Source organism: Propithecus coquereli, unplaced genomic scaffold (assembly GCF_000956105.1).
Source record: "Propithecus coquereli isolate 6110/MARCELLA unplaced genomic scaffold, Pcoq_1.0 Scaffold77, whole genome shotgun sequence".
In the NCBI taxonomy this organism is placed as follows: domain Eukaryota; kingdom Metazoa; phylum Chordata; class Mammalia; order Primates; family Indriidae; genus Propithecus; species Propithecus coquereli.
Window position 1 is genome coordinate 911,956 of NW_012153840.1, and position 25,416 is coordinate 937,371.

The window sequence follows — 25,416 nt, forward strand, 5'->3', positions numbered from 1 at the left end:
GATTGCCCTCGAAAATGCACATGGGCCTCAGCCCATCAGCTGAAGGTTTAAAGAGCAAAGACTGAAGTTTCCCAAAGAAGAGGCACTTCTGCCTCAAGACGGCAACATAGAAACCCCACCTGAGTTTCCAGCCTGCAGATTTCAGACTCACAACTGCGACATCAATTCTTCCCGAATTTCCAACCGACCTGCTCTACAAATTTGAGACTTGCCACCCCCCACAATCATGGAAGCCAATTTCTTAAAATAAATATCTCTCTCCATATAATATATGTGTACCCCCAGGTAGAGGCGTAACCAAAGCAGAGTATGGAACAGCCACACCTTCCGCATTCTGACTCAGGTAGTATTAGAACAAGGCAACACCCCAGCCCTTCCCTCCCTCCAAGTGAACTGTCTCTCGGGATCAAGGGCTGAGGCCAAAGTGGAAGTAATGCCCCCACTCCAGAGACCCTCCCCAAGGGAGGGAGACCAGAGGATGGGCTTTGCTGGGGGGGAGAGGGAGGTGAGGGAACAAGGCGAGACCCAGGTTACGCGGAGCTGCTCTTGAAGGCAAGCCCGCGGGTCCCTGTGATGCAGCATTGGGGGTGGGGAGGTCCCTGGGCACAGAGGGGCCGCTTCAGGGAATGGATGGCTCAGGTCCCTGTCCCCTCACCACTCTGGTCTCCTGCCAGAATTCCTGTTGAATTCAGCGGCCCACAGCAGCCAGAGTGATTTTCCTAAAGTACACATCGTGCCATCGCCACGTTCCAAAGTCTTTCCAAGGCTTCCCCATGACCTTAAGATAAAGCCCAAAAGCCTTTCCCACAATTTACAAGGCTCTGTGTGACCTGGCCACAGCCAGGCCAGCCTCTCACATCGCAGAGGTTTAGAAGTGTGTTATAAAAGAGCATGTAGTCAGAAGCCCATGTTTATAAAACCCTAAAATAATTGTATACATGCGTAGGGAATAACTACCGTCGGCTGGGACCTGGGTCTGTGCCAGGCCGTGACGCACCGCAGTCCCCCAGGTATCACGTCATTCCTCGTAAACGAGTAGACAGCGTGCTGCTGGCCTCTCCTTCACAGAGGGAGAAAAAGGCCCGGCCCAGGAGTGAGGGATGGAGCCAGACTTGACCGCAGGGCCACCAAGTCCAAAGGCCACACTCTTCACCACCAGGCTGGTTGGTGCCTCTGTGCAAACTGGAGATAATAATAGCTCCCACCTCATAGGACTGTTGCGAGGATTAAACGGGCTGAGACGTGCGAAGCTCTCAGAACGTCCTGGCACAGTATGAGGGCTCAGGAAGCGTGTCACACATAGCAGCTTCGTCCTGCCTCTGGGAGGCCCTGCAAGATCATACTCAAAAATATGCACAGTGATCTTCTCTGGTCCTAGGGTCATGGATGATCATATTTTTTTTTTTACTTTTCCACAATGACCAGGTATTACTCGTGTGTTTCTTTTTAAATTCTTGCACGTACGGCACCCTTGGTGAGCTGTCGGTATCCCCAAAGCAGGCCAGTTGATGTCTGAGTGACCTCCCAGGTTCACCCAAGGGCTGGCTCAGAGAGACACCCCACCCCCCGTAAAGGATCCTGCAGGAAACAGCTCAGAAGAGCCCTCCTAGCCCAGGCGCTCTGTCCCCAGGCTCGGCAGGGGTGGGAGCGGGAGGGGTGGGTGCGGACCAGTGCCAGAAACTGGCCCCAGCCAAGTCTGCCGTTCACTGCCATTCTCCAAAAGGCACGGTGAGATGCCCCGCGCCCTTCCGGACCCCAGGGGAGCAAGGGGAGCAGCCGTGATGCATGAGACCTCCGGCCCTGAATCCACCAACAGCTGTGACCACTTCAGCTATTTTAAACCCTTGGACACCAGGAGACTGTCACATCAACCAGGCACCAGGCCCGACATCATGGGCTTGAGCCAGGGCAGGAGCCCTGAGCTTGGGTGGCCAGGTCTGGGCTGGATTGTTTAAGGGGAAGGGGTTTCATTTCTTGAGGCTCTGTGCTAGTGTTTTCCGTGCACTGTTATCTCCTGTAATACCATCCTTATGTTATGCTGAGAGACCAGTTATTTCGCACATGCGGATAATGGGGCTCTGAGTGGCAAGGCCAGCGGTCTGAGGCTGCACGAAAGCAGAGCTGGTACTAGAACCTGCACTTCCTCATCTAGGAAGTACAGACCACATTCCTCCTCTGCCCTTACCAGCTCTGCCGCTGCCTCCACCCCCGGCCCTGCAAGTTCCTGGCTCGGCCATTCTTAGGAGCTATTCGACCCAGGGAAAATTCTCCGGACTCTCTGCGGCTGACTTTATTCATGTGTAAAGTGGCGGGTTTATTGGGAGGGTACAATGATCTGATTCTAAGACATGAAAAGTGCCGCTTGGAACAGCGCCTGACCCACAGAAAGAACGCAGCAAGTGCCCGCTGGTACTCCTGCTCTCCTGGGAATCCCGGCCTTTTTCCTGACGCTGTCACTGCCCTGTGATGACCTGCCTGGGCCTCAGTCAGTGGGGGCTGTCGTGTCCTCGCCCGACTCTTCGGCCCCACTTTCCCAGTGGGTGAAATGAGGGGGCTGTGCTCTAGGAGCCCCAGGAAGCGGGGAACCCTGGCGTATGCCCAATATCTGCCGCACAGTAAGGTCTCAAAAGTAACTCCTGGCAGAGGGGTGCCCAGCACGAGCCCACCTCTGGGGGCGCCTCGCAGTAGCTCCCAGCCACACGGTTTTTCCCCCCCGCTCTGGCAGGTGGCCACCGGAGAGCTGTCTCCTGATTGGAGGCTGCCCTGAGGGGTCTCCAGGAGCCAATCAGAAGTTACCGGCCCGCGGCCCCACCCCTACCCCCATCTGTGCACTGCGGTTTTGGGGGGCAAATGCCCGCCTGGCTGGGACTCTGGCCTCTCACCTTCCCCACCCACATTCCTCCCAGATCCCTGCAGCCCCAGAGCAGCTGGGCTCTTCACCACTCCTAACTTGGGCCGCCTTGGGGAGAAGGTTGGACTCAGAGCTGGAGGTGTCGGCTCTGGGCACTTGTCAGGGCTCACTTTTTCCTGGAGCCCCCATTCCCGCATCAGCCCTACCTCCTTCCCAGACACGCATCCCCTCCGCCCTACCCCTTCCCTCCCAGCCTCCACCCGCCCAGCCTCCAGTTCCTGTCCCACCCACCAGGGCCCACTTACATCTGTCTGGATTATCTGACCAGCCCTTCGCTTGGGTCAGAGGGGAAGGGCTGGGATGGCGGTGGGGGCTGGTTCCGGTCGCCACCGATTGTCACCCCGCACCTCAGCCTCCACAGGACACGAACTGACCTCTGCAGTGGCACCACCTTCACTCGGTGGCCCAGGCCAGAACCAGGGCCCCAACCCTTGTCCGCGCTCTCTCCCCGAACTCGCACATCCTGTCATTCAACAGGCGCCACCGAAGTCTCAGTCCATAAGCACGGGCCAGATCCATCTCCTCCTCTCCGGCCCTGTTTCAGAGCCCCCAGCGGGGCCCTCATGGCTTCTCTCCATCCCCGCACCTTCCACCGGGACAGAGGGGACAGCTAGAATGACCCATTTCACTACCATGCCCGACCACTGCTCGCTGAGGATGTCATCCCAGGCCCCACCGCCCACCCCTCCCCCATGCCTTGGTTGGCATTCTGGCCCTTTTCGGGTGCTGGGTTCCCGCTCCCACCCCTCCGCGTTTCCCTACGGCAATGTCGCTGGGTTGTCGAGGGGAGGAGGTTGTCAGGCTGTACCCAGCTCCCTGGCCTTGCTCAGGCGGCGCCCCTCCTCCCCTCCAGTTTGCAAGCGCCTCCTTTAAGAAGGCTCAGACACCCCTGCCTGGGGGACACCTTCCGGGACCCCAGGCTGGGTTAGGACACACCCTCTGTGCTGTCTCGTCTGCATTTTCTGTCCCACTGGACTGGGGCCTCGGGAGGGGAGACCGGCCCTGTGTGCTGGCGCCTGGCACCGGGCACCTGGGCACCCACTGAAGATTCGTTGAATGAAAGAACCATTTCCCTGCCGACTTCACGCAGACCACAGTGGGGGCGGGGAGGAGACGAGCTGGGGGCGGAGCCACGCTGGCCGGCCGGCCCACTCCGAGCGGATCCCGTGGGCCGCCCCGCCCACGCCCCGCCCACCGGCGGCTGAATAAGGCGGCGCCCGCGGCCCCGGCCGGCTCAGGCTGCTGGAGGGCTCACCTGCGACAGGTGCTCCCGGCTGCCCTGGACAAGCGAGCGCGGGCGGGGAAGATGCTGCGCGAGCGGACCGTGCGGCTCCAGTACGGGAGCCGCGTCGAGGCGGTGTACGTGCTGGGCTCCTACATCTGGACCGATGTCTACAGGTGAGCCGGGCCACCCGCCGGCCCAAGAACCCTTCGGACCGCAGATCGGCCCCAGAAATCCTGACACGCTCCCCCGACTCGGGGACGTGGACATCCTTCCTCCAGCCCAAGTCGCTCCTCATCCCGAGGGCCCCGCGCCCCAAAATCCTAAGAACCTCACCCAGAAACTTTACAACCCCCAGACCCTGTGCCCGCCTTTCCAAAACCCTGAGATCCCGCCCCCCACACCCTGACACAGCCTCAGCCCCAGCCCCAGCTCCCTCACTACTCCTCCCCAGACCCCTCCCCAGCGCCGTCCCCGCACTCTTCCTACCACGCCCTCTCCAGCCCCTCTCTGGGGCGACCTCAGCACCCCCTCAGCTTCCCCGCCACGCTCTCGCCTTTCACTTCCCCACTTGCCCTCAGCACATCCCTTCCTCTCGGGCCTCCCGACTCGCCGCCCACCCTGGCCCAGCCTCCACTCCCGCTTCCCACTTCCAGCGGGGCCCCCTGGAGCTCTGCTGGGGCCTGGGCAGGGCCGGAGGGGAGCTGCCCTGGGGTGGGGCAGAACCCGGCCCTGGACTGTTGCTCAGGCTCCAATTTCGCCTGCTGGGGGCTGCTGGTGGTTGCCTGTCCCGAGGCACTGGCCACGAGCTCCATGTCCCCAAATGCCTTCCCCTGACTTCACTCTGGGATCAGAGAGAGACCATATTCCATCCAGCCGAGGACAGGGATTTGGGGTACTGAGTGGGGTCTTTGTCGGAACAGGGACCCTGATTCGGGATCCTGTTCCCACTCCCTCTTCTCTCTGTCCATGAACTTGGTGGACTGCAGGATTTGTGAGACCACAGGACACAGGGTAGGGCCCTACCGCTACTCCAGCCCCCAGGAAGCAGCCAAGTCCATGATCCATGCCCCCTCGTATGTGGGACAGGGCCTTGGGAAGGTGTGGCTGGTGTGAATGAAGGGGCGGGGCGAGTCCCCGGAGGCTCAAGCTGGGGCTTTATCTGAAGCCCTCTATTTGGAGCATTTGAAATGTTCCCCATTGCTAGAGTTGGAGGGGTCAGTGCTGGGAGGAGGGGGCTTGCAAGACTCCAAGGTGGGACCCTATGCTAAGACCCAGGTGGGTCCCCTAACTTCTCTCTGCCTCAAGCTGAGCTCACATGGAGGTGCCAATGTGGCTTACTGCTCTCAAATCATTCTGACACCTGCAGCGCCCTGCCTCTGCCAGGCCCCCCCTAAACCCCGTCCCTGTGTCTCCCCACACACCCTCCCCAGCCCATCCTCTCCTTCACCTCCTGTGGCCCTGGCAGCCCTCCCACCTGCCCAGCCAGTCTCCTGCCACCTCCGCAGAGGCACTGGCCACGCTGACACCATCAAGCCCTAGGATCAGGGACCTGCTCAGCTCCTCTGCCCCTGGCCTCAGCCACCGCCTCACCCTGGACCTGGACCTCAGTCATCCTGCACCTAAACCTCACAGGCGAACTGTGTGGTCTCTGAGGGTTGTAACACTGCCAGTGGAGGGTGGTCCAGACACCAGTGGCCTGGGAGAGCTCCCCTCCCTTCCCCACCCCCAGCTCTGAACTGGGCACCGTCAGGGAGTGGGCTGGGAGCCAGGGTGCTCAGGTCTCTAAGCCCCAGCTGTCACCATACCCGCCTGTTTGTTTGCTGGGGCACTTTTGGTGCAGCCTGAAAGGCTGGCGTGGTGCCTTCAGTGGGGAATGGGGAGCCAAGAAGGGGTCCTGCTCAGATCCCCTACCCTTGCTCTGTCCTGGCAAAGAAAGGCCCGGCCAGGTGGGGGCAGCGAGTGGGTCAGGTGCAGATTCATCCTTCCTCTAGCAGGGGGCAGACTGTCTGTCCCCTTTGTCCTTCCTCAAGACACCAGCTACAGCCATAACGACCCACACCCCCCACCTGCACTTAAGATTCCCCACAACCTCCAAGAGGGCAGCGCAGCCTAGACCAGCACTGTCCAAAAGACATCGAATGGGAGCCACCATAAAGCCACATTTGTCATTTTAAATATTCTAGCAGTCCATACTTTTTAAAAAGTTGAAATAAATAGGTACGATAAATGTTAATAATATGCTTTATTTAACCCAATATAGCCAAAATGTTATCATTTCAATATGTAATCAATATAAAAATTATTAATGAGGTGATTTACATTCTTTCTTTCATGCTAAGTCTCTGCAAGCCAGTGTGTATTTTACACTTCAGCACATCTCCGCGTGGATTGACTGCATTTCAGTTGCTCACTAGCCACCCGTGCTGGTGGCCACTGTCCTGGACAGCACAGGTCTAGAGCAGAGTTTCGCAATCTCGACACTATCGCATTTGGGGCCAGATATTTCTTTGTCATGGGGAGCTGTCCTGTGTAATGTAGGATGTTTTAGTGACACCCCTGACCCCTCTCGCCTAGATGCCAGTAGCAAGCCCCAAATTGTGACAACCACAAATGTCTCGAGACAATGCCAGCAGTCCTCTGGCAGGGGGGCAAAATTATCCTTAGTTGAGACTCCTGGTCTAATGGAAGGAAGCGTCTTCCAGGACTAAGGAGTCTGGGCTGTTCCGGCTATTATTACTCATAATTTCTGTGTAATAAGAGCGACTGTCAGTGTTAATAAGTGAGCACTTAGGAATCGAACACATCATCTCATTTCATCCACACCATAGACCTTGGAGGTGGTTCTCAGTTCATCCTGTTTTGTAGATGAGGAAGGTGAGGCTCAGAGAGACGAGGCCATTGGCCCAAGGTTGCACAGGACTCAGGGACAGGTCTGTTTGATACAGAACTCATGCTCTTATCCTCCACTGTCTCCTGTGTGACCCTAAAACCAGCAGGTTGAGCTAGACGAACCCCTCGGCCTATGTCCCTTCCACCCTCCACCCTGGCCACAGGCGCACTGCCCCGGGAGACTTCACCCAGTCCCTTTGGCCCTCTACTTCCCACTGAGTCCTTCCCAGCCTAGACACAGGTCCTGGCTCAAGACCCCAAGTGATACCCCCAGGGCCTCTGAGTAGACCCCAAGGAACAAGGCCTGGTGGACACTGGGCCCAGTTAGGTAGGGAGTCACAAAGGTGAGCAAACAGGCCTCCGCACCCACCGAAGGGCTCTGGGCTCCCTTTCCCGAGATGCACATGCAGCCTCTCCCCTCCAGCCACACAGCGGGGGCCTGGCCTGCGCCAGCCTCAACAGACCTTGTGATCCTGGCAGAGACTGCCCTGCCAGTATTAGCTCCCTCCCTCCACCCCCGCAGGATCGCCTGCAGCTCTTAGGGACTGAGGAGCCCTCAGGGCAGTGAGAAGAGGCAGAATTTGAAGTAAGCCAGACTAAGTTCTCATCCACTGGCTGTGTGACCTTGAGCAAATTGCTTTACCTCTCTGAGTCACCACTGACCCAAATGAGGGGCAATCAGAGAACATAAGGAAGGACCCGTACTCAGTAGAAATTGTTGTGCGCAGGGTCACAGTGATGTGAACAGTCAACCACTTTGCTGTGCCACCATGGGCCATCCAGGCCACCACGGGAAGGAGGTACCAGCTTTCTCCCAGCAAAACTGATCCCTTCGGGGATGGATGCCTTGACCCGGCCACATTCTGACTGCTCGTCTCCAGCAAGCTATGAGTAGACGCACAGAAAGAAGGAAGTAGGATTTTTTCTAGACATTGATTGTTGTTTAAGATATTTACTGTTTCCTTCTGCTATTCCCGAATATACTCACCTTAAGTCTGGCACAGGTACACCTGGCCCACACCACCTCCCCCAATGGACCCTTTAGCTGGCAGCTGCTTCTGCACTGGGGCTGGCCTGTGTCCTCAAGTGGTTTGGGCTTGAAGTTGGAGAGAAGGCTCTAAGGGAATAACGTCCCCAGGTTGGTTTCACTCTGGCCACCCACCTCTCGTGGGTTATGTTTTCCATGCACTGGACTCTCCTGGAGTCCAGAAGGATTGGAGAGAGGGCAGCCTCGAAGTAAAGGAGTGGGACGGTCACCCTCTGCCCGACCCTCCCACTGACCCACAAAGTGTACCCTGGAGATGGCTTCTCCTGTCCCTCCCTCGGTTTATACATCTTTCTAAGGGAGTGAGGGCTCTTGACAAGGCAGTTGTGCCCTTCTCCTCCCAGGTAACAAGGCCAGATCGTGAGTTCTGCAGGAGCTTCGGGACAAAGAGATGATGTTAACAATTGTCTCTTGCCCCTGCAGAGCAGCGTCCTGGTCTCATCTCACCTGGCGATGAGCCCACAAGGTGGCAGGTGGGGGCCAACTCCTACCCCTTCGCCGGGATTCCCCAGGGCAGAGGCTGACCAGCCATCTTCCCTGGCAGGGCCTGGCCTGTCGCTCTCTGGCGGAAGATGGGAAGAGGGAACCAGGGCACGAGCTCGTAATCTCCAGCACAGACTCACTCCCAGACTTTCTCTGTCTCGTGGTTGGTGTGAGTGCTGGGGATTTAGGACAAAGTCCAGGAGGGTCTGAGTCCATTTGCAGTGATGCTGCAGGCTCCCCTCCCCACAGTGTGCCAGGCCCCGCCTCACTGACCCCTCCTAGCAATCTCACTGCGCACACTCCGCCGTTAGCCTTGAACGCGCCAAGCTCATTCCCACCTCAGGGACTTTGCAGTTGCTGTTCCCACTGCCTGGAACACTGTCTCCCAGACCTCTGTAAGCCGGACTTTCATCAGTCAAGTCTCGGCTCAAACGTCACCTCCTCCAAGCAGCTTTCTTTGACTACCCCATGTCATGGTGCCCTACCCTGGGCCCTGGGCACTCTTTACCTTAGTATATTTTTTTCTTTGCACATCTTATTATTTACTTAATATTACTAGCTAACACTTATTGAATACTTATTATGTAGGAGGCAGTCTTCTTAACACTTTGCGTACTCATCTCACACGTATGTAATAATTTACATGTCCTTAAAGCTCACAACTTCATGGTACTATTATTAGGTACTGTTATTGCCCTCCTTTCACGAGTGGGGGGACTGCAGTGAGGAATGTGTGTCCAGGCTGGCACAGCCAGTAAATGGTGGGTGTAGAGCCCAGGCCCCTGACCGCTCTACCGGGCTGCCTTCCCGGAACGGGTGTTAAAACGTGCCTCCTCCTTGCTCGCTGAACTCCCAAGAGTCAATGAAGGGCTCCTTGGTTGAGTGAATGAATAGCGGGATGTGGCCAGGGATGCATGTGAACTGGCCTGTGTCGGGGCTGAGCTCCCCAGCCCCAACCCCGAGGGACGGGCACTACTAGATGGGGCTGTGGAAGGTCAACGGCACACGGCCGAGCTTGGCCGGAGCAGTGCTTGCTCCCGAGAGAACGACCGTTGGAGGAATTCAAGCCCAGTCAGGTGGCCCCATAAATTAGAACAACACCCAGAGCCCTCAACCCTGAACAGGAGGCCTGGCCAGGAGCTGCTACAGGGCTCCGGTTTCAGGCTAGCTCCCTGGGGGTGGGAGGGTTCTAAGGAGGACCTGGCCCACAGGCCCCTGCATGGCTGGGGTCCCTAAGGGCCTTCCCCATTGGCCACAGGGCGCTGAGTTAGGATGGGAACAGAGTGGCAGGGGCTCACCGCAGGGCCCATCCCTGCTGGCCAGGCACACTTGTTAAACTTTGGGGGAGGCCAACTTCCAAGGCAGCTCTCTCCTGCCCAGCCACGCCAGACCTGTGCCCAGGTGCTTCGACAGGCCCAGCACTGCTTATCTTGGTTGTTCACCCAAGAGCCCAGGACAGGAGGCCAGCCTTTGGTGTCCACTCTCTGGGTCTCTGACTCCCACCTGTGAAATAAGTAGGGGTCTTGAGAGGTCGTTAAGGGCCTCTCACTTGGTCCTCCCCTAAGTCAGGCCTGACCCTTCCCTCCACCCCCCACCAGGTACCCCTACTTGGAGAACCTTAGGGAAGACTCCAGCCTGTGAGTTCTATGCCAGGGACAGAGCAGCCAGGCCCAGATCTCAGAGAGCTTGGTTTTACCTCTGCATTACTGTCCCTGTGACTCGGAGCAAGTACTTGCCTTTTGTGGGCCTCAGTGTGCTCATCTGTAAAATGGGATGGCATTGGTACAGGCCTCAGGGTTATCGAAAGGATGAACTGAGAGCAGGTAGCAAAGGGCTTGCCACAGTGCCTGGCATATCATAAGTACTCAGTTCCCTGGAGGTCTAGTGGTTGGAAAATAATAATTAATACTCCACGAGTAGTGTTGAATTAGCATTGGGTTTATTATAGTATTATTAAAACAAATAATAATGAAATATGGTCCCTGCCCTCAAAGGGTTCATAACACTCAATGGAGAGAAACACAAAACAACATTATTAGTTGTTTTTTGAGGCACCAGCAGAGGGTGGGAGAGATGTATTCTGGCTGATGAGAGCAGGGAAGACTTCCTGGAGGAGGTGACAACTGAGCTGGGTCTTGAAGGATGGACAGGGGTCCAGAGACAGACCAAGGACATGCCATGCAGGGCAGAGGTAGCTGGTAGGAGAGCTGGGGCACACGGAGGCAGAAAGGGCGGAGTTTCAGTGGCCTGGAGGTTAAGACCAGAAGGTTGGTGAGCTCAGACTGGGCTTTGACGGCTGCTGAGGTGCTGGACTTCGTTCTGTAGGTTGTGAGGAGTCATTGACAGGTTCTGAGGAGGGCAGTAACTGTAGATTAGGTTGTTTCTTCCCTAAGGAGAGGCCAGGGCAGCTGGAGGCGCCAGGTGGGGAAGGAGGCTGGCTGAAGACAGATGTCATGGTTTGCTTCTGCCGATCCCTGCCCAGGACAGCTGCCCACCCTCCAGGCTCCAGCCACCACCATGCCGAGCACCAGGTGTGCAGTGTGGACTGAGGTCTTCCCAGCCGGGTCCTTGCCTCCCTCCTGCTCCCCATGGGCTCGCACGCCAGGCTGGCACCCACGACTCCCCCCTCGGGCTCCTAGAAAGACCCGCAGGCAGGATGTCACACCCGGGCTGCCAGGAGCTGGGGTCACTCTGGGGATGAGCCCCGGCTGGTGTTAATGAGGCCCAGGTCAGGTGCACAAACTGAGACAGCCGGATGCCGGCAAAGAGCAGGCACTTCATGCTCTCAAGTCTGGGGCGGAGTGAGCCACCCCAGCCCTGCAACGCCAAGCCAGTGACCCTCCCCACTGACCTAGCTAAGACCAGAGAAGCTGGGTGGCTTTCCAGAGGCCACACAGCATTTGTCGGGCTGGGAAAGGTGCCCTTTGTTTGACACCAACCGAGTGGCCATTTCCCTGCATTTCCGTGGCCACCACTTGGTCCCAAGGCACCACTGTCACTCACCTGGGCAGCTGCAATCACCTCCTCACTGGTTTCCCACTTCCTCTATTGCTCTCCTGAAATCTATCCCCCACCCCTGCACCCTGCGTGACCCTGCGCCCCGGGTGATCAGTCCATAGTGCAAAAGTGATCCTGCCACCCCTGCTTGGAAACCCTCTACTCTCCCAGTGACTTCCCTCTACTCTCAGGAGAAAGGCCAGCTCCTCCGCACAGTCTAGAACTTCTCCTCCCACCATTCTCCTGCCTCTCGCTCACAAACTCCAGCCACACCCTCTCCTTCCAGTTTCTCGAACGTGCTGGGCTGACTTCCACCTCGGGCCATCACCCAGGCTATCCTTGTTGCTTGGAAATCTGTGCTCCTCTTCCTCTGCTCCCTTTGTCCAATTCGGTGGTTCTCAGACTGTGGTCCCTGGACCAGCAGCGTCAGCATCACCTGGGAGCTTTATAGAAATGCAGTTTCCCAGGCCCCACCCCAGACCTGATAAATCAGAAGCTCAGGGGTTGGGCCCATCGGCCTGTATTTTAACAGGCGCTGTAGGTGATGCTGATGTACGCTCAAGTTTAAGAACCACTGGTTTAATTAATTCTTGTCTATTCTTTGGAGTGCAAAGTTTAGACCTTAGCTTAAATGCCACTTCCTCGGGGAATCCCTCTTTGAACCCCAGACCGAGGCCTCATGGCACCCCACACTTCTCCTCCGTAGGAATTATCACAGCTATAATCACACAATTAACTGTGTGACCCACTGAAAGCCTTTTTCTTCCACCAGAATACAAACTCCACGGGCCCAGGAAACAGGTTATCTTTTCCACCCATCTGCCCCCAGCACCTAGAACTGTGCTGGCACATAGTGAGTGTTCAGTGATTGCCTGTTGAGTGAATGAATGACCGTGGACACCAGCCCCCCTCTTGCAGCCCTCCCCCAGCAGACATTTGTACTTACTGCGTGCCCCACCAGGCCAGGTGCAGAAACAACAAAGGGAAAGCAGGACGGTACGATCCCTACCTTGGAGCAGCTAACTGCCACGGGGACAATAGCCACGAGGACAAATCGGGCGGGTTGGGTCTTCAAGGAGAGGTGGACACTTGCCAGGCAGAGAAGCCGGGGAAAGTCTTGCGGGTGGAAGGAACAGCAGATGCAAAATGCACTGAGAGATGAGGCCTTGCGGGAATCCAGGGGTTGGATGGAGGCGCGGAAAATGGGGCCGCAGACTCAAGCTGGGATGCGGTGGCCGAGTGCCACTGGGTGAACACCAGGCTAAAGAGCTTGGGTTTTATGGTGTGGGTAGGCACTGAGGAGCCACTGAATCTTTTCAGGCAAGCAAGTGACCTAATTTCTGTTTTTTTACCCAAAAAAATCGCTCTGGTAATACAGCTTGGAAAGCCAAGAAGGGTGGGTCCGTTCATTCACTTATTCCCAGAGATACACTGGGCATGACCGTGTCCTGGCTTCCGGGATACGGTGGGAGGCAAAGCAGACGTGGTTCGGGGACCGGCAGCCCCGAACGTAGCAGCCTCGTTCCATAAGCAGGGAGGCCCTAACCACCCCACTCCCACTCCCGTTCCCTCGATACTGCCCTGGGGCCCTCCCTGCAGCCTCCAGGAACAATCAAGGTCCCTGCAGCCCCCGGCTCTCGGGTTTCTGCGGGTGGGGATGCTAACAGGTTCTTCCTGGGGAGGAAGGCAGCCAACAGGATCCGCAGGGGACAATGGGCACCTTTGTTGCTTCTGCCAGGGCCGCTCCAAGAATAGCTGTTTGCTCAGCTCAGAGCAGGGCCGGTGCTGGGTGGTGGGAGGCGTGGGGCCCTGGCGCTGCGCTGTGGGCCTGGTGTTAACCCTCTGGGGCCTCTGGGGCCTCCTCAGGTTTCTGTTGGCCGGGAGGAATGAAGGCGGTCCCATCCTCTCATTTAACACTGGTGCAACCGAGAGAGGGAAAGCTCCTGGCCCAAGGCCACCAGCAAGGTGATGGGCAAAGCTGGAACGTGCACTAGAGGAATGTTCCCCAGACCCAAGTCCACGATTTCCCAGACTCTCACCATTTTTGCCAAAACCATCTTCCACCTGCAGCACTATCAACATTTTTCCTTAAACCAACTCACATTCTTCTTAATAACTTTATTTCCAACAGCGATTTTATAGCATTGCCATAAACGGTAAGGTTTATCAGTTGCCATATAAAGATACTGCATTTAATAAACACATACATCTTCTTTTCAACTGTTCCTCCATGTGCCACCTAAAGCACCGAGGTGCATACCCACACCCCCCTTCGGGCCCGGCTGGCCTTCCATCCCGCTCAGTTCTGCCCTCCTGGCTGGCCGTGCGTGACGGGCCAAGCCGTGTGCTAGGCTCTGACGGAGGAGGACGGGAGAGGCTGGGCCCTGCACTCAGGGGGCCCACAACCCAGAGGAGGGCAGGTACCACGTGGCAGCATCACACTGCAAAACGTGGCCTGGCCCTATGAGGGATGAGAAACGAGAGCTGTGGGGCAGGAGGGTGACAGTCCTCCTGTGTCTTAGGGGTGGTCCGATGGACACTCAGAAGGGGCAAGGGATGTGCTTAAGACCCCGTCAGTGAGTCAGTGGCAAAACGAGACTCACAGCCAGCTCTCTGCACATGCACTCCCCATCCAGGGCTTCTGCCCCGACTCTGTGCCTCTCTAATGACAGATGTGGACAGAGGACAGCAGGCCACAGCCACCAAGTGTCCAGCCTCACATCAGCCCAGAGTCCCCATGACCAGCTGAGGCGTTTAGAGGGAGGCAGAGGGACAAGAAATGGAGTGGCCCTGGGGCTTCTGGACTGAGCTCCCCTCCCAATGTTGGGCACGGGCTGAGGATCCCTGCCCACTCTCTCCTGCCACTGCCCAAGACCAGTGGTCTTTGCCAGTAGCCCTAGGGGTTGGTGGCCTGGGTCAGAGAGACGCTGCCTGGTGGCTGCTACAAACTCACAATCATGGCCTTGACCACCCCAGGGCTCTAACCACTGGACCACACTACTAAATATCTAGACCCGTGGTTCTCGAAGTGTGGCCCCAGGACAAAGAGCATCAGCAGTTCCTGGACACGGGTTAGAAATGCAAATTCCTGGGCCCCACTCCAGACCTGCTGACCCTGACACTCTGAGGTGGGGCCCTGCAATCTGTGTTCGACAAGCCCTCCAGGTGCTGCTGCTGCCGCTGTACTTTGGGAGCCACCGGCCTAAACCTCCCATTCAACCCTGGCCACCGTTTACATCCTCAGCTGCCCTGGCCGTGCCTCAGTCGTGCCAGGCAGACTCTGCAGGGATGGGATCCACAAATCTGCAGCCTTAAAAGAAAAACACCCTGAAGGTTGTAAAAAGCACCCCCGGTGGCTCTGATGCACAGCCACCACTGAGAACTCCGGGAACCCGGGCCCCAAAAATAGCATCTGTGCCTTTGAGACGTGCTTACTCCTACGTCTGAGTCACAAATCCCGTGCGAATCCCACCGAAATCCCTATGAGCCCTCTTGGGACCTTAGGGACCTTCAGACCAGGGGCTGGAGTTAACAAAACCACCAGCCCCCGGCACCTTCCTACGCTGGTCTCCCCGTCTCCTTCCTGTCATCTCCTTGAGCCAGTGTCTTAGTCTGCTCGGGCTGCCACAGCAAAACACCACAGACAGGGTGGCTTAAGAACAGATTTATTTTCTCACAGTTCTGGAGGCTGGAAGTTCGAGATCAGGGTGCCAGCATGGTCAGGTCGTGGTGGGTGTCCTCTTCCTGGCTTGCAGTTGGCCACCTTGTCACCTTGTGTCCTCGGGTGGCCTTTCCTTGGAGCGTGTGTCTGTGTGTGTGTGTGTGTGTGTGTAGAAAGAGACCCCCCCTTCTCTTCTTATGAGGAGAAGTAAATAATCCTATCGAATTAGAACCCCTCCCTTCTGACCTCACTTAACCTTCATTACCTCCTGAAAGCCCTGTCTCCAAATACCATTACTCTAGGGGTTAGGGTTCAACATAAGAATTTGGGGGGAACACAAACATTTAGTCCATAGCAGCCAGATCAAAGCAGTTCGTTCTCCTGCGCTGAAGACTCAATGACTTTTGAAGAATCCCCAAAATATTTCCCTTTCAATGGAAAACCACCTCTGAGCCCCAAGGAATGACTCTCAGCGCATGGGGAGTTCTAGGCTAAGAAAGCCGGGGCAGGACGGAGGGGATCTTAGTAACAGAGACACACCACCCTGCCCCGTTAGGACCGGGTTCCGGACTCCAGCCCTCAGAAGGCAGCACGTCACTCAGCGACCAGACAGGGAGGCAGGGTTCCAGGCCCAGCGCTGCCTTTGGAGCGAACTCCTTTCTCTGTCTGGGCCTCGGTCATCCACCCTCACAGAACCACGTGGCTCGCGAAGCTGCCACCCACGAGAGGCACCAAGAAGCTTGTCGAGAATTCAGATCCCCGGGACACGGGCCCAGGGGATCTGTGTGTTGAGCAAGCACCCTCTTTGCTACCAGGTGACTGCAGGGCAGCTGGTTCCCTGGGGTCCCCCAGACCAAGTGACCCGGGATGACCCTTGCCCCTCCAGGAGTCTCCTCCCAAAGCCCTTGTCCCACCTACCCCAGGGCTCCCCCTGACCCTCTCTTCTCTCTCCCCGCAGCGCGGCCCCGGCCGAGGCCCAAACCTTCAGCCTGAAGCACACAGAGCGCGTGCGCGTGGAGGTGGTGCGGGACGGGGAGGCCGAGGAAGTGGCCACCAACGGCAAACGGCGCTGGCGTCTCTCGCCCACCACCACGCTGCGGCTCACCATGAGCCAGGCGAGCACCGAGGCCAGCAGCGACAAGGTACCACGGCTGGGGAGGTCCACCTTCCGAGGGCCACGGGGGCCCGGGCCACGCAGGGGTGGAGGAGGCCTAGACTGGCCCTGTCCGATAGAAAACTAATGCACGCCGTGGGTCGGTTTCAGTCTTCTAGTAGCCGCATTAAAGAAGCAAAAAGAAACAGGTGAAATGAATTTCTTAATATATATTACTTAACCCCATATATCAAAATGGCACCTTTTTGGCGTGTCATCAATATAAAAATATTACTAAGAGAGCTTGTATTCTTTCTCCACACCAAATCTGAATCCGGTGTGTGTTTTACACTTGCCCACATCTCAGCTCAGACTAGCTGCATTTCCAGGCTCAGCGGCCGTGTGGGCTGGCGGCTGCTGTGTAGCATAGCGCGGCACTAGACCGTGGGGCGATGGCTTCACAGGGGGGGACAACTGCAGCCTGCTGAGCGGTGGAAAGTTCAGAGACTCTGAACCACAGAATCATTGCAAGTTGCAGTCACACGCGTCCTTGGTCTCACTGTCTGTAAAGCGGGATGGCGAGCCCCCCATGGGGGGATTTGCCCAAGTGGTGAAGCTGAGACTGGCACTGTCTCCTCGCTGGGTCCTCTAACCATGAACTTCACCCAATGCCCCATCGCAGCGATGGCACTGGGCATTGTCCAGAGAAAACACCCTCAGCCCTGCTCCCCGGGAGCTCAGCAGGAGCTAGACACACACATGGCAGATGTGGGGGCCTTGCAGAATGTCCACGGGGACACAGGAAGGCAGATGGCATCCTGGCTGCACCCTGAGCTGGCAAGAGGGGCGTCTCCCGTCTAGTTCGATTATCTGGGAGAAGCTGCCCACCAACCCAGGAGTGCTTCCCGGAGGAGAGGGTGCCGATGTTTGGGAAGGGCTGGCTTGACAAGCCGTGAGCCATGAAGCAGGGGGAGGCAGTTACTTCAGGTTTTCTTGCTTGTAATCTGTGATCTCTGCTCTTCTCTCTATCCGCTGTGCCCCTCCCCACCAAGGTCACCGTCAACTACTATGACGAGGAGGGGAGCGTTCCCATCGACCAGGCTGGGCTCTTCCTCACGGCCATTGGTGAGTTGGTGTGACTGCGGTCCCGGTGCCTTCACCCCCAGGGCCTGGCACCGCTGCCCTTCTCCGTGGCACTTACGCTGTTCTCAGTGCTGCAGACCTGGCACCTGGAAATTCTCCTATGGGTGCCCTGGTCCTCCTGCACTGGGCTGGAGGCCTTCTCCCGGGAAGAGGTGTGCCCAATCTGCCAGCAACTCACCCCAATGACAGGGTCCCCTTCCCGGTCTCTGGGCCATGAAAGCAAAAGGAAATTCTATCTCCCCTGCCTCTCCCCTGCAGCCTGGAAAAGGGCTTCCCTCTCATGGGGAGGGCAATGGCCACAGTCTATAAAGCCTGCCGCTGACCTTGACAGTCACAGCTACCCCCGTGCCCTCCACAGATCCAGCCCTGACAGGGCACAAAGAGGCAGCCCCAGGTCCTTAACTCCCCTAGTCCAAGCTCTTCATTTGACCCATGAGGACCCTGAGGCCCAGAGAGATTAGGGAACTCGTTCAAAGTGACACAGCAACTCAGCGGCAGGTTGAGACCAGAATCCAGGATTATTGCCCACTGCACCACACTGCCCTGCCCGATGCCAGACCTGCGTGCTGGGGTGGCGGGGCCCAGCCTGGCTCAACAGGACCCAGGAATGTGATCCTCTGAACTTTCAGGCACGCAACCCTCCTGCAGATGAGGCATTACTTTTATTTTGTTTTATGTTATTTTATTAGTTTTTAATCATAGAATGTTTAAGCCAGGAGGACATTTCAGAGGGTCATTTTGTTCATCCGGGCTTGGTTTAACATCGACAGATTGCCACAAAGCAGACGAAGGGAACTACCAGTTAGTGAGAGTCAACTATAAGCTGAGTACTTTAAAAATAATAATGACGTGTGCCCATCCCCCAGACAGTGCGCTTCACACCCATTAGTTATGAATTTACCCAGCCCCCCCATGCCCACCCACCTGCCTGGCATGTCATGAATATTACTTCCACCTGAGCACCTAAGTGTTGATCAGTTAGTACCAATTTGATGGTGAGTACATGTGGTGCTTGTTTTTCCATTCTTGTGATACTTCTCTTCAAAGAGTAGGCTCTAGCTCCATCCAGGATAATACAAGAAGTATTAATTCACCGTTGTATTTTATGGCTGAGTAGTACTCGATGGTATACATAGACCACATTTTATTCATCCGCTCATGTATTGATGGGCACTTGGGTTGTTTCCACATCTCTGCAATTGTGAATTATGCTGCTGTAAACATTCGAGTGCAGATGTCTTTATTATATTAATAGAATGACTTTTTTTCCTTTGGGTAGATACCCAGCAGTGGGATTGTTGGAACAAATGGTAGGTCTACTTTGAGTTCTTAGAGGTATCTCCACATTACTTTCCATAGAGGTTGTACTAATTTGCAGTCCCACCAACAGTGTATGAGTGTTCCTATCTCTCTGCATCCATGCCAACATTTGTTGTTTTGATAAAAGCCATTCTCACTGGAGTTAAGTGATATCTCATTGTGGTTTTGATTTGCATTTCCCTGATGATTAGAGATATTGAGCATTTTTTATATGTTTGTTGTCCATTATTCTGTCTTCTTTTGAAAAGTTTCTGTTCGTGTCTTTTGCCCACTTTTTAATGGGGTTGTTTGATTTTTTCTTGTTGATTTTCCTAAGTTCTATATAGATTCTAGTTATCACCCCTTTATCAGATGTGTAGCATGCAAATATTTTCTCCCACTCTGTAGGTTGTCTATTTGCTCTAGGGATAGTTTCCTTGGCTGTACAGAAGCTTTTCGATTTGATCGGGTCCCATTTATTTATTTTTGTGGCTGCTGTGATTGCTTTAGGTGCCGGAAAATTAGACACTATTATTATCCCTATTTTACAGGTGAGAAAACTAAGGCTCAGAAAAGGTAAAACAAAAAAAAAAAGCTTGCCTGAGGCCACACCCCTGGAAGGTGGTTGGTGGGACGCCAAGTCATTTCAGTTATCTCGCCTTCTCAGTAGGTCTTGGAACCTCCCCAAAAAACAATGCCCTCCCAATCCCACCCCTCCTCCTCCAGCCCTGTACTCTTAGCTGCTAAAATAGGCTCGACAGCCGGGCTCTTTGCTTCTCAGCTAATTCCCAAGTGGGCTTGGTTGCTGGTCACCCTGTCCCTCCTTCTGCACCAAGGGGGAGCCCAGTCATGGGGTGGCCTGGGAAACCCTGGGGGGCCTTGGGAGATAGTAACCGAAGACTCTGGGGTTGTGCTGAGTCCTGGCACGTGTGTGAACCTCACATGCACACGTAGCCCCCAGGCTGTCTCAGCTGACTGTGTCTGAGGAAACCCAATCCCACAGAGACACGGACACCCGAGGACGTAGGCAGGAAGGGCAGGCGCCAGAGAGGGAGGTGATCCCACAAGGCCGACAGCACCACCACCAAGACTTCCCCCAGAGCAAGACGGACTTAGGGCAGGTGGCAAAATAAGGCACTCTCAGGAGGCAGGACTGCAAAGCTGCACGCAGAGGCAGCAGCGGGGCCGAGACTCAGAAGGCACCAAACATGCCCGTGAGCCATGACCGCCCTCAGGCTTCCGAGCTTCTGGGGGTTGTGCTTTCACTTAACAAGCCTTTAACTCCCTCGAGTCCCAGATATTTAGGTTCCATGAGCCAGTAAAATGTCCCTTCTTCCCCTCTGCCCCCTCAAAAATGAGAAGACTAACAACTTTGATGCTTGGCCAAAAAAATAAGACGTTAATAAAACCGTTTGCCGTCAACTGTCAACATCATTTTAACATCTAAAAATGTGACATAATCTCAGAGTAAAAGACAGTCATTTACATTGCAAAAAGAAAGCTTTATGACAACTCACCCCATTGAACTGATGTTTCCTGTCCCACCAGGACACCTGGTGAAAATCTGGTTTCCCTGGGAACCACTGGTCAGCCTGTCCCTTCCAGGTCACAGGAATCCCCGAGCCCCACATCCAGAGCCATCAGTCAGGGGCAGCAACCCTGAATGTCCTAAGATGGCGGGACTATCCCACCCCCTGCCAGACATGCCTGAATCCATCTTACCTTAGTCCTATCCTGAGCCCGTACTGAGCAGGAAGAGCCCTGGTGTCAGAGTGGACAGAAATAAATCTAAGTTCTGGCTTGGCCCCCTCCCACCACACTGTGACCTTGGGAGAGTCACATCGTCCCCCTGAGCCTCCGTTTCCTCACCTGCGGCGTGGGCCGCGCACAGCGCTCTTGCGTGGCGCTTGCAAGGACCCAGCGGGACTGTGCGCAGATGGCCTGGCACAGAGTGGGTGCTCCATCCGTGTTCTCCTTTCTCCCTTCCTCTTGGGGCAGCCACATTTTCTCTCTGCCTCGATGAAGCTGAAGAAACGTGCTGTCCCTCAGTCTTCCTCCTGGGATCTAGGGACAAACCCACAGTGCCCTTGACCAAATCAGGCCCTGGGTCTTGGCCCCAGACCCGCCAAGGTTTTGCTGTGTGACCTTGACAAGCACCCACCCTCTCTGGGCCTCACATTTTTCAAGCTATAAAATGAGAGTTTGAAGGTCCCTGAAGATCTTCAAGACTCCGGTTCAGGCTGGGTTATTTGCACAGCCTTCCCTGTTCAGGGGAAAAGCGGGAGGGGACGTGGGGGGCGAGGAGGAATAGTCCCACTCTGGTTGCTGTGGTCCTGGCCATGGGAACGGCACACACAGAGGCCTCGAGAACGTTAGCATCAACCTAAGGAGCTCAATCCTGTGCCCCATCCCCACGGCCTGGGACACTTGCCCTGGCTGGCTGTGGGGGAGGGAGTCCTTCCTCCCACCACACCCAAGCTGCTTGGTAAGGTAAGAAGGCCAGGCACCCTGCCACCGTCCATGGGGCTGGCGGCCTGCCAAAATGCGTGTGCCTCTGGGTCACAGCTAAGGCCTCAGGGTCTTGAGGCTCAGAGCAGACTGCCTTGAACCCAATCCTAGTGACATTTCCCATTAAGAGCCACCTGACACCTTGGGGCTATTCTCGGAGGCTGAGGTAGGATCCAGAGCCTTCGGGAAATGTTGTCTGGCGCCCAGAGGCAGTGTTCTGGGTCACGACAGCCTGTCCTGCTCCCCTGCAGGCCTCACCCCACTGGAGTCCGGCTAGACTGGACACCGGGGGAAGTCTTGCAGGGAGAGGTCCTGGGAGCTTGTACCTTGGGAGGGTCTCTGCAGGAGGGCGGAGGGGCGAGGCGATCATTTCAGCTGATTATGGGGACGGATCACAGGTCACAAGAGAGAAATTCGGAAGCACTGTGAGAGGTTGGGGGTGGGTTACAAGATAACCCGATTATGAAACGCCCAAATTTCATAACAGGAAGGCAATGAAACCTCTCCGCATTTAATCATCGGGACACAGCAGTAAGCTTATTACTTATCATTAGGGAGGCTGCCCAGGCCGCTGAGGAGAAGGGCTGGACAGGCACCTGCTGCTTTTCTGTAGAAGCAGTTCGTTACTATTTTATTTGATATTTTTTTACACTATGTACAAATATTACATTAATAAAATTTTTAATTTTAAGAAATTCATAATGAAATAAAGCAGTCTAAAGTGCTTCACATTCCTCTCCTGTGACCCACGGCTTTAACGGACATACCACGCTGCAACGTGGTATCACCTTGCAGCCCAGAGACAAAGGCCACAGGGCTGCCAGGGTGGATGTGGCCTCCTCCTCTGGGAACGACCTTCAGGGGAGCGGGTCTTGGGTCTTCGAAGGCAGCTTGGCCTGGGTGAGTGACAGGAGCAGCAAAGAGCACAGATCTGGAGTCAGAGGCCCTGCGCTCCCTGGGGACCTTGGTGGCACTTCCTTGCTGGTTGCCTGGGTGGTAGGGGAGATAACTCCTTCCCTGGAGTGACTGAGAGGAGACAAAATGCCCTGCAGCTGCGGAGTGGACTACACAAGGGGAGAGATTGTTATTGAGAGAAGGACAGAGTGGCTCCGTAAGGGGGCTGGATAGGCAGCGGGTTCCCAGGGAGGAGCTTCGGGAAGCCGACCTCCCTGAAAAGCAGCACTCACCGGGGCGTGACGGGCTGGAAAGTTCACCAAGGTCTGGGAGCCAAAACCAATGTTGTTCCTGCAGCCGAGGCCTCAGCCTCTTTGACAGCAGCTGGTGGTACTGCCTCCCCCTCTTTCCTCTCGAATCCTTACCCTGCCCCAGCCTCCCAGAATACCAGCCCAATTTCCCAACAGGTGGCTTCCCTGAGCCTGGGCTTGCTCACCTGTGAAAGGGGGGCGATACTACTCATCTCACAGGACGGGAGCAGACACTGTGCCTTCGTTCCCCAGCACCTGGTGTGGTGCCCAGAACACAGTGGCTGCTCAAACGTGATGAATGGGGTTGGTGGGCGGAGTTCATAAATTACACCTTACAGCTTCTAACGGCACAGGGCTGTGAATTAGACCCGGAAAAGCCACACTCAGGGTCAGGAAGGAGTCGAGCTGCAGGCACAGGGAGGGCTTGAATGGAATCCCTGGTCTCAGTTGGGCTGAGCCACCCTGGGGAAGGGTGACATCAGTGCCCTTCCTGTGCCAGGACCTCCTTCCCCACAGCCCGGGCAGAGGGCGTGCCTGCAAGGGGACTGCCCAGGAGCGCCTTGTTTCCCACCCAACTTCCACCGTGGTCCAAGTCGTGCTCAGCGTGAAACGAGCCCACGTGGGCAGTTCCAGGGGCCTGGAACCGGCACATCTCATCTGAGTGACACTCCCAACACCTTCCCAACAACACCCCTACCCCACCCTGTCCGTCTCTAACTCAGGGCAATTTTGCCTCCCAGGAGATTTGACAATATCTGGAGACATTTTTGGTTGTCACAACTGGTGGGGGAGTGGTTAGTGGCATCCTCTGGTTAGAGGCCAGAGGTGATGGCAAGCATCCTACCATGCACGGGCAGCCCTGCAACAAAGAATTATTTGGCTCCAAATGTCAGTGGCGCCTACCATTGCAGTTAGTGCAAATGCCATAACTGGAATAGGAGAGGAAACTGGGACTCAGAGATGTTGTCTAACCTGCCCAAAGTCACACAGCTCGTAAGCAGAGAACCAGGGTTCAAACCCAGCAGTGTCTGATGCTAACCGTTTTCACTTCCCCACAGTCTCCCCAAAGCCTGTCTCCATGGCAGGCCTGGGGATGCTGAAGGTCCCTTCCCCAAGAAAAGGGATAAGTGGGGGCCTGGCCCTGGACCCTCTCTCTGGAACCCTGGACTCACAGGCATCCTCAGATCGAAAGGGGCTGCAGACACGGCTTCCCACCCAAAGTAAAACCGTCAGTCCTTGGAGGTGGAATCCCGGCCACTGGGAGTTCTGGGAGAAAAAGACACGCACACACATGACTGTATGTGTGCCCACATATGTACGTGTCCAGGACAGATTGGAAAGGCCGTTAGGGAATCCTGTGCCTGTAAGTTTTCAAAATGCGAGCTACGTACGAATCAGACCCACTGCAGTGCGTACCCCGGTCCTGCCAACGCCACCTGTGTGACCTTGGGCGTGTGACTTCACCTCTGTGAACTGCGGCTCCCAGGTCTGTGTGGCCAGGATCATCCCCCAACCCCCACCCAGAACAGTGAGGTGGTGGGAGAGCCCTGACCCACCCGGCAGCACCTCTTGAAGCCGTAAGCTGCGAAGTCTGCACCGTGTCTGCTGACGTTCGCCAGCGGGTAGCGGGAGGTCGAGGCAGGGGCTTGGGTAAGATGACCTCAGCCAGGCCCTCCCTATCCAGTGAGCGAGTGAATGGGTGGGATGCACCCTAAGCCCACAGTTCTTCCTCATGTCCATGCCCCACCCTACCCGGCAGGCTCAGCAACTCACACGTGTCTCTTGTCCCCAGAGATCTCCCTGGATGTAGACGCAGACCGGGATGGCGTGGTGGAGAAGAACAACCCAAAGAAGGTACCCAGCTAGCAGGGCAGCCGTTACCCCGAACCAGGGGATCCTGAGGGTAGAGCCCCAGGATCCTGCAGGCAGCTGTGATTCTCCCATTTCACAGATCAGGAGACTGAGGCCCAAGACAGGCTCCCAGACACACAGCATGCCAATGACAGAGCCCACACGGGGCCCAGGCTCCTTGTAGGGAGAGCTACAGAGTAGGTTCCGAGTCTCAGAAGTGCTGCAAGGGCCTTTGTTCCTATTATTTTGCCTTTTCTTTTAAAACTGGGGGGGCAGGGGAGACCCTCAGGAGCAGATGGCTGCGTGCATCATTCTCAGGTCAAGGCATGTTAGTGTCTCTGACGGTACACGCACAGCCCCTCTCCTGTTTCTAGTCATTCATGCATCCGTTTGCTCATTCATTCACTCATTCATTTCCTCTTATTTTGCGTTCCCCACTCCCATTCTGCTCCCCTGCAAAGGAACATTTTAATGGGCTTAGTGTGTCTCTTTCTGTTCTTACGATTCTTGGGAAACAGGCGGTGTGGTTGGCGTGCATATATTTTTAATTTGTGCAGACGGCGTGGTGTTCTCGATCTCATTCTGTTTTGTGCTTTTCCCTCGACCCAATCTGTAAGCTCCATCAGTTTTGCTTTGCATGCGTTCAGGCTGTGGCTTCTAACCGTGTCCCATTTTCTGCCCTTTGTTTCATTTAGATTTTCGCCGTGGGCACGTGTGACTTCTATAATAACACTCTGAAGCCTCGGCAAAATTATAAATAGTTGGGTACTTTGAAAAGGAAAATAAATACAGCCCGGTGAGAAGTCTGGGGCCGGCTGCCTGGCTGCAGGCTGGAAGGGGGTTCTCAGCCTGTTGGGGAGCCCCTTCTTTCCACCTCAGCCCCAGGTCAGCCCCGCACACACATGCTCTGTGTCTGTGGCCAAGGCACATGACAGTGGACTCCGCAGCCCTGGGCAGAGGGCTTCCAACCTCCCCCGAGGGGCCCTGAGATCTTGGCAAAATCACACAATCCCTGAGAGCCGGACCTCAGCAGTAATCTCTGCGCCCAGGCCAGTTAGGTGTTCACATTTTCTTCACTTGTCCCAGAAACCTTTGTTGAGCATCTT

At 55.8% G+C, this 25,416-nt stretch overlaps 1 protein-coding gene across 1 annotated transcript in view; it reads left to right on the forward strand.

The window, feature by feature from the left end:
• The first annotated feature begins 4,152 nt into the window (after positions 1–4,152).
• PADI2 (peptidyl arginine deiminase, type II) overlaps positions 4,153–25,416 on the forward strand; it is a 43,918-nt gene continuing 22,654 nt past the window's right edge. Inside the window, exons 1-4 of the mRNA XM_012662474.1 lie at positions 4,153–4,309; positions 16,170–16,353; positions 17,357–17,429; positions 24,252–24,313. Coding sequence (XP_012517928.1) covers positions 4,218–4,309; positions 16,170–16,353; positions 17,357–17,429; positions 24,252–24,313 — 411 coding nt within the window. The 5' untranslated portion in view covers positions 4,153–4,217. The remainder of the gene's footprint in view (positions 4,310–16,169; positions 16,354–17,356; positions 17,430–24,251; positions 24,314–25,416) is intronic.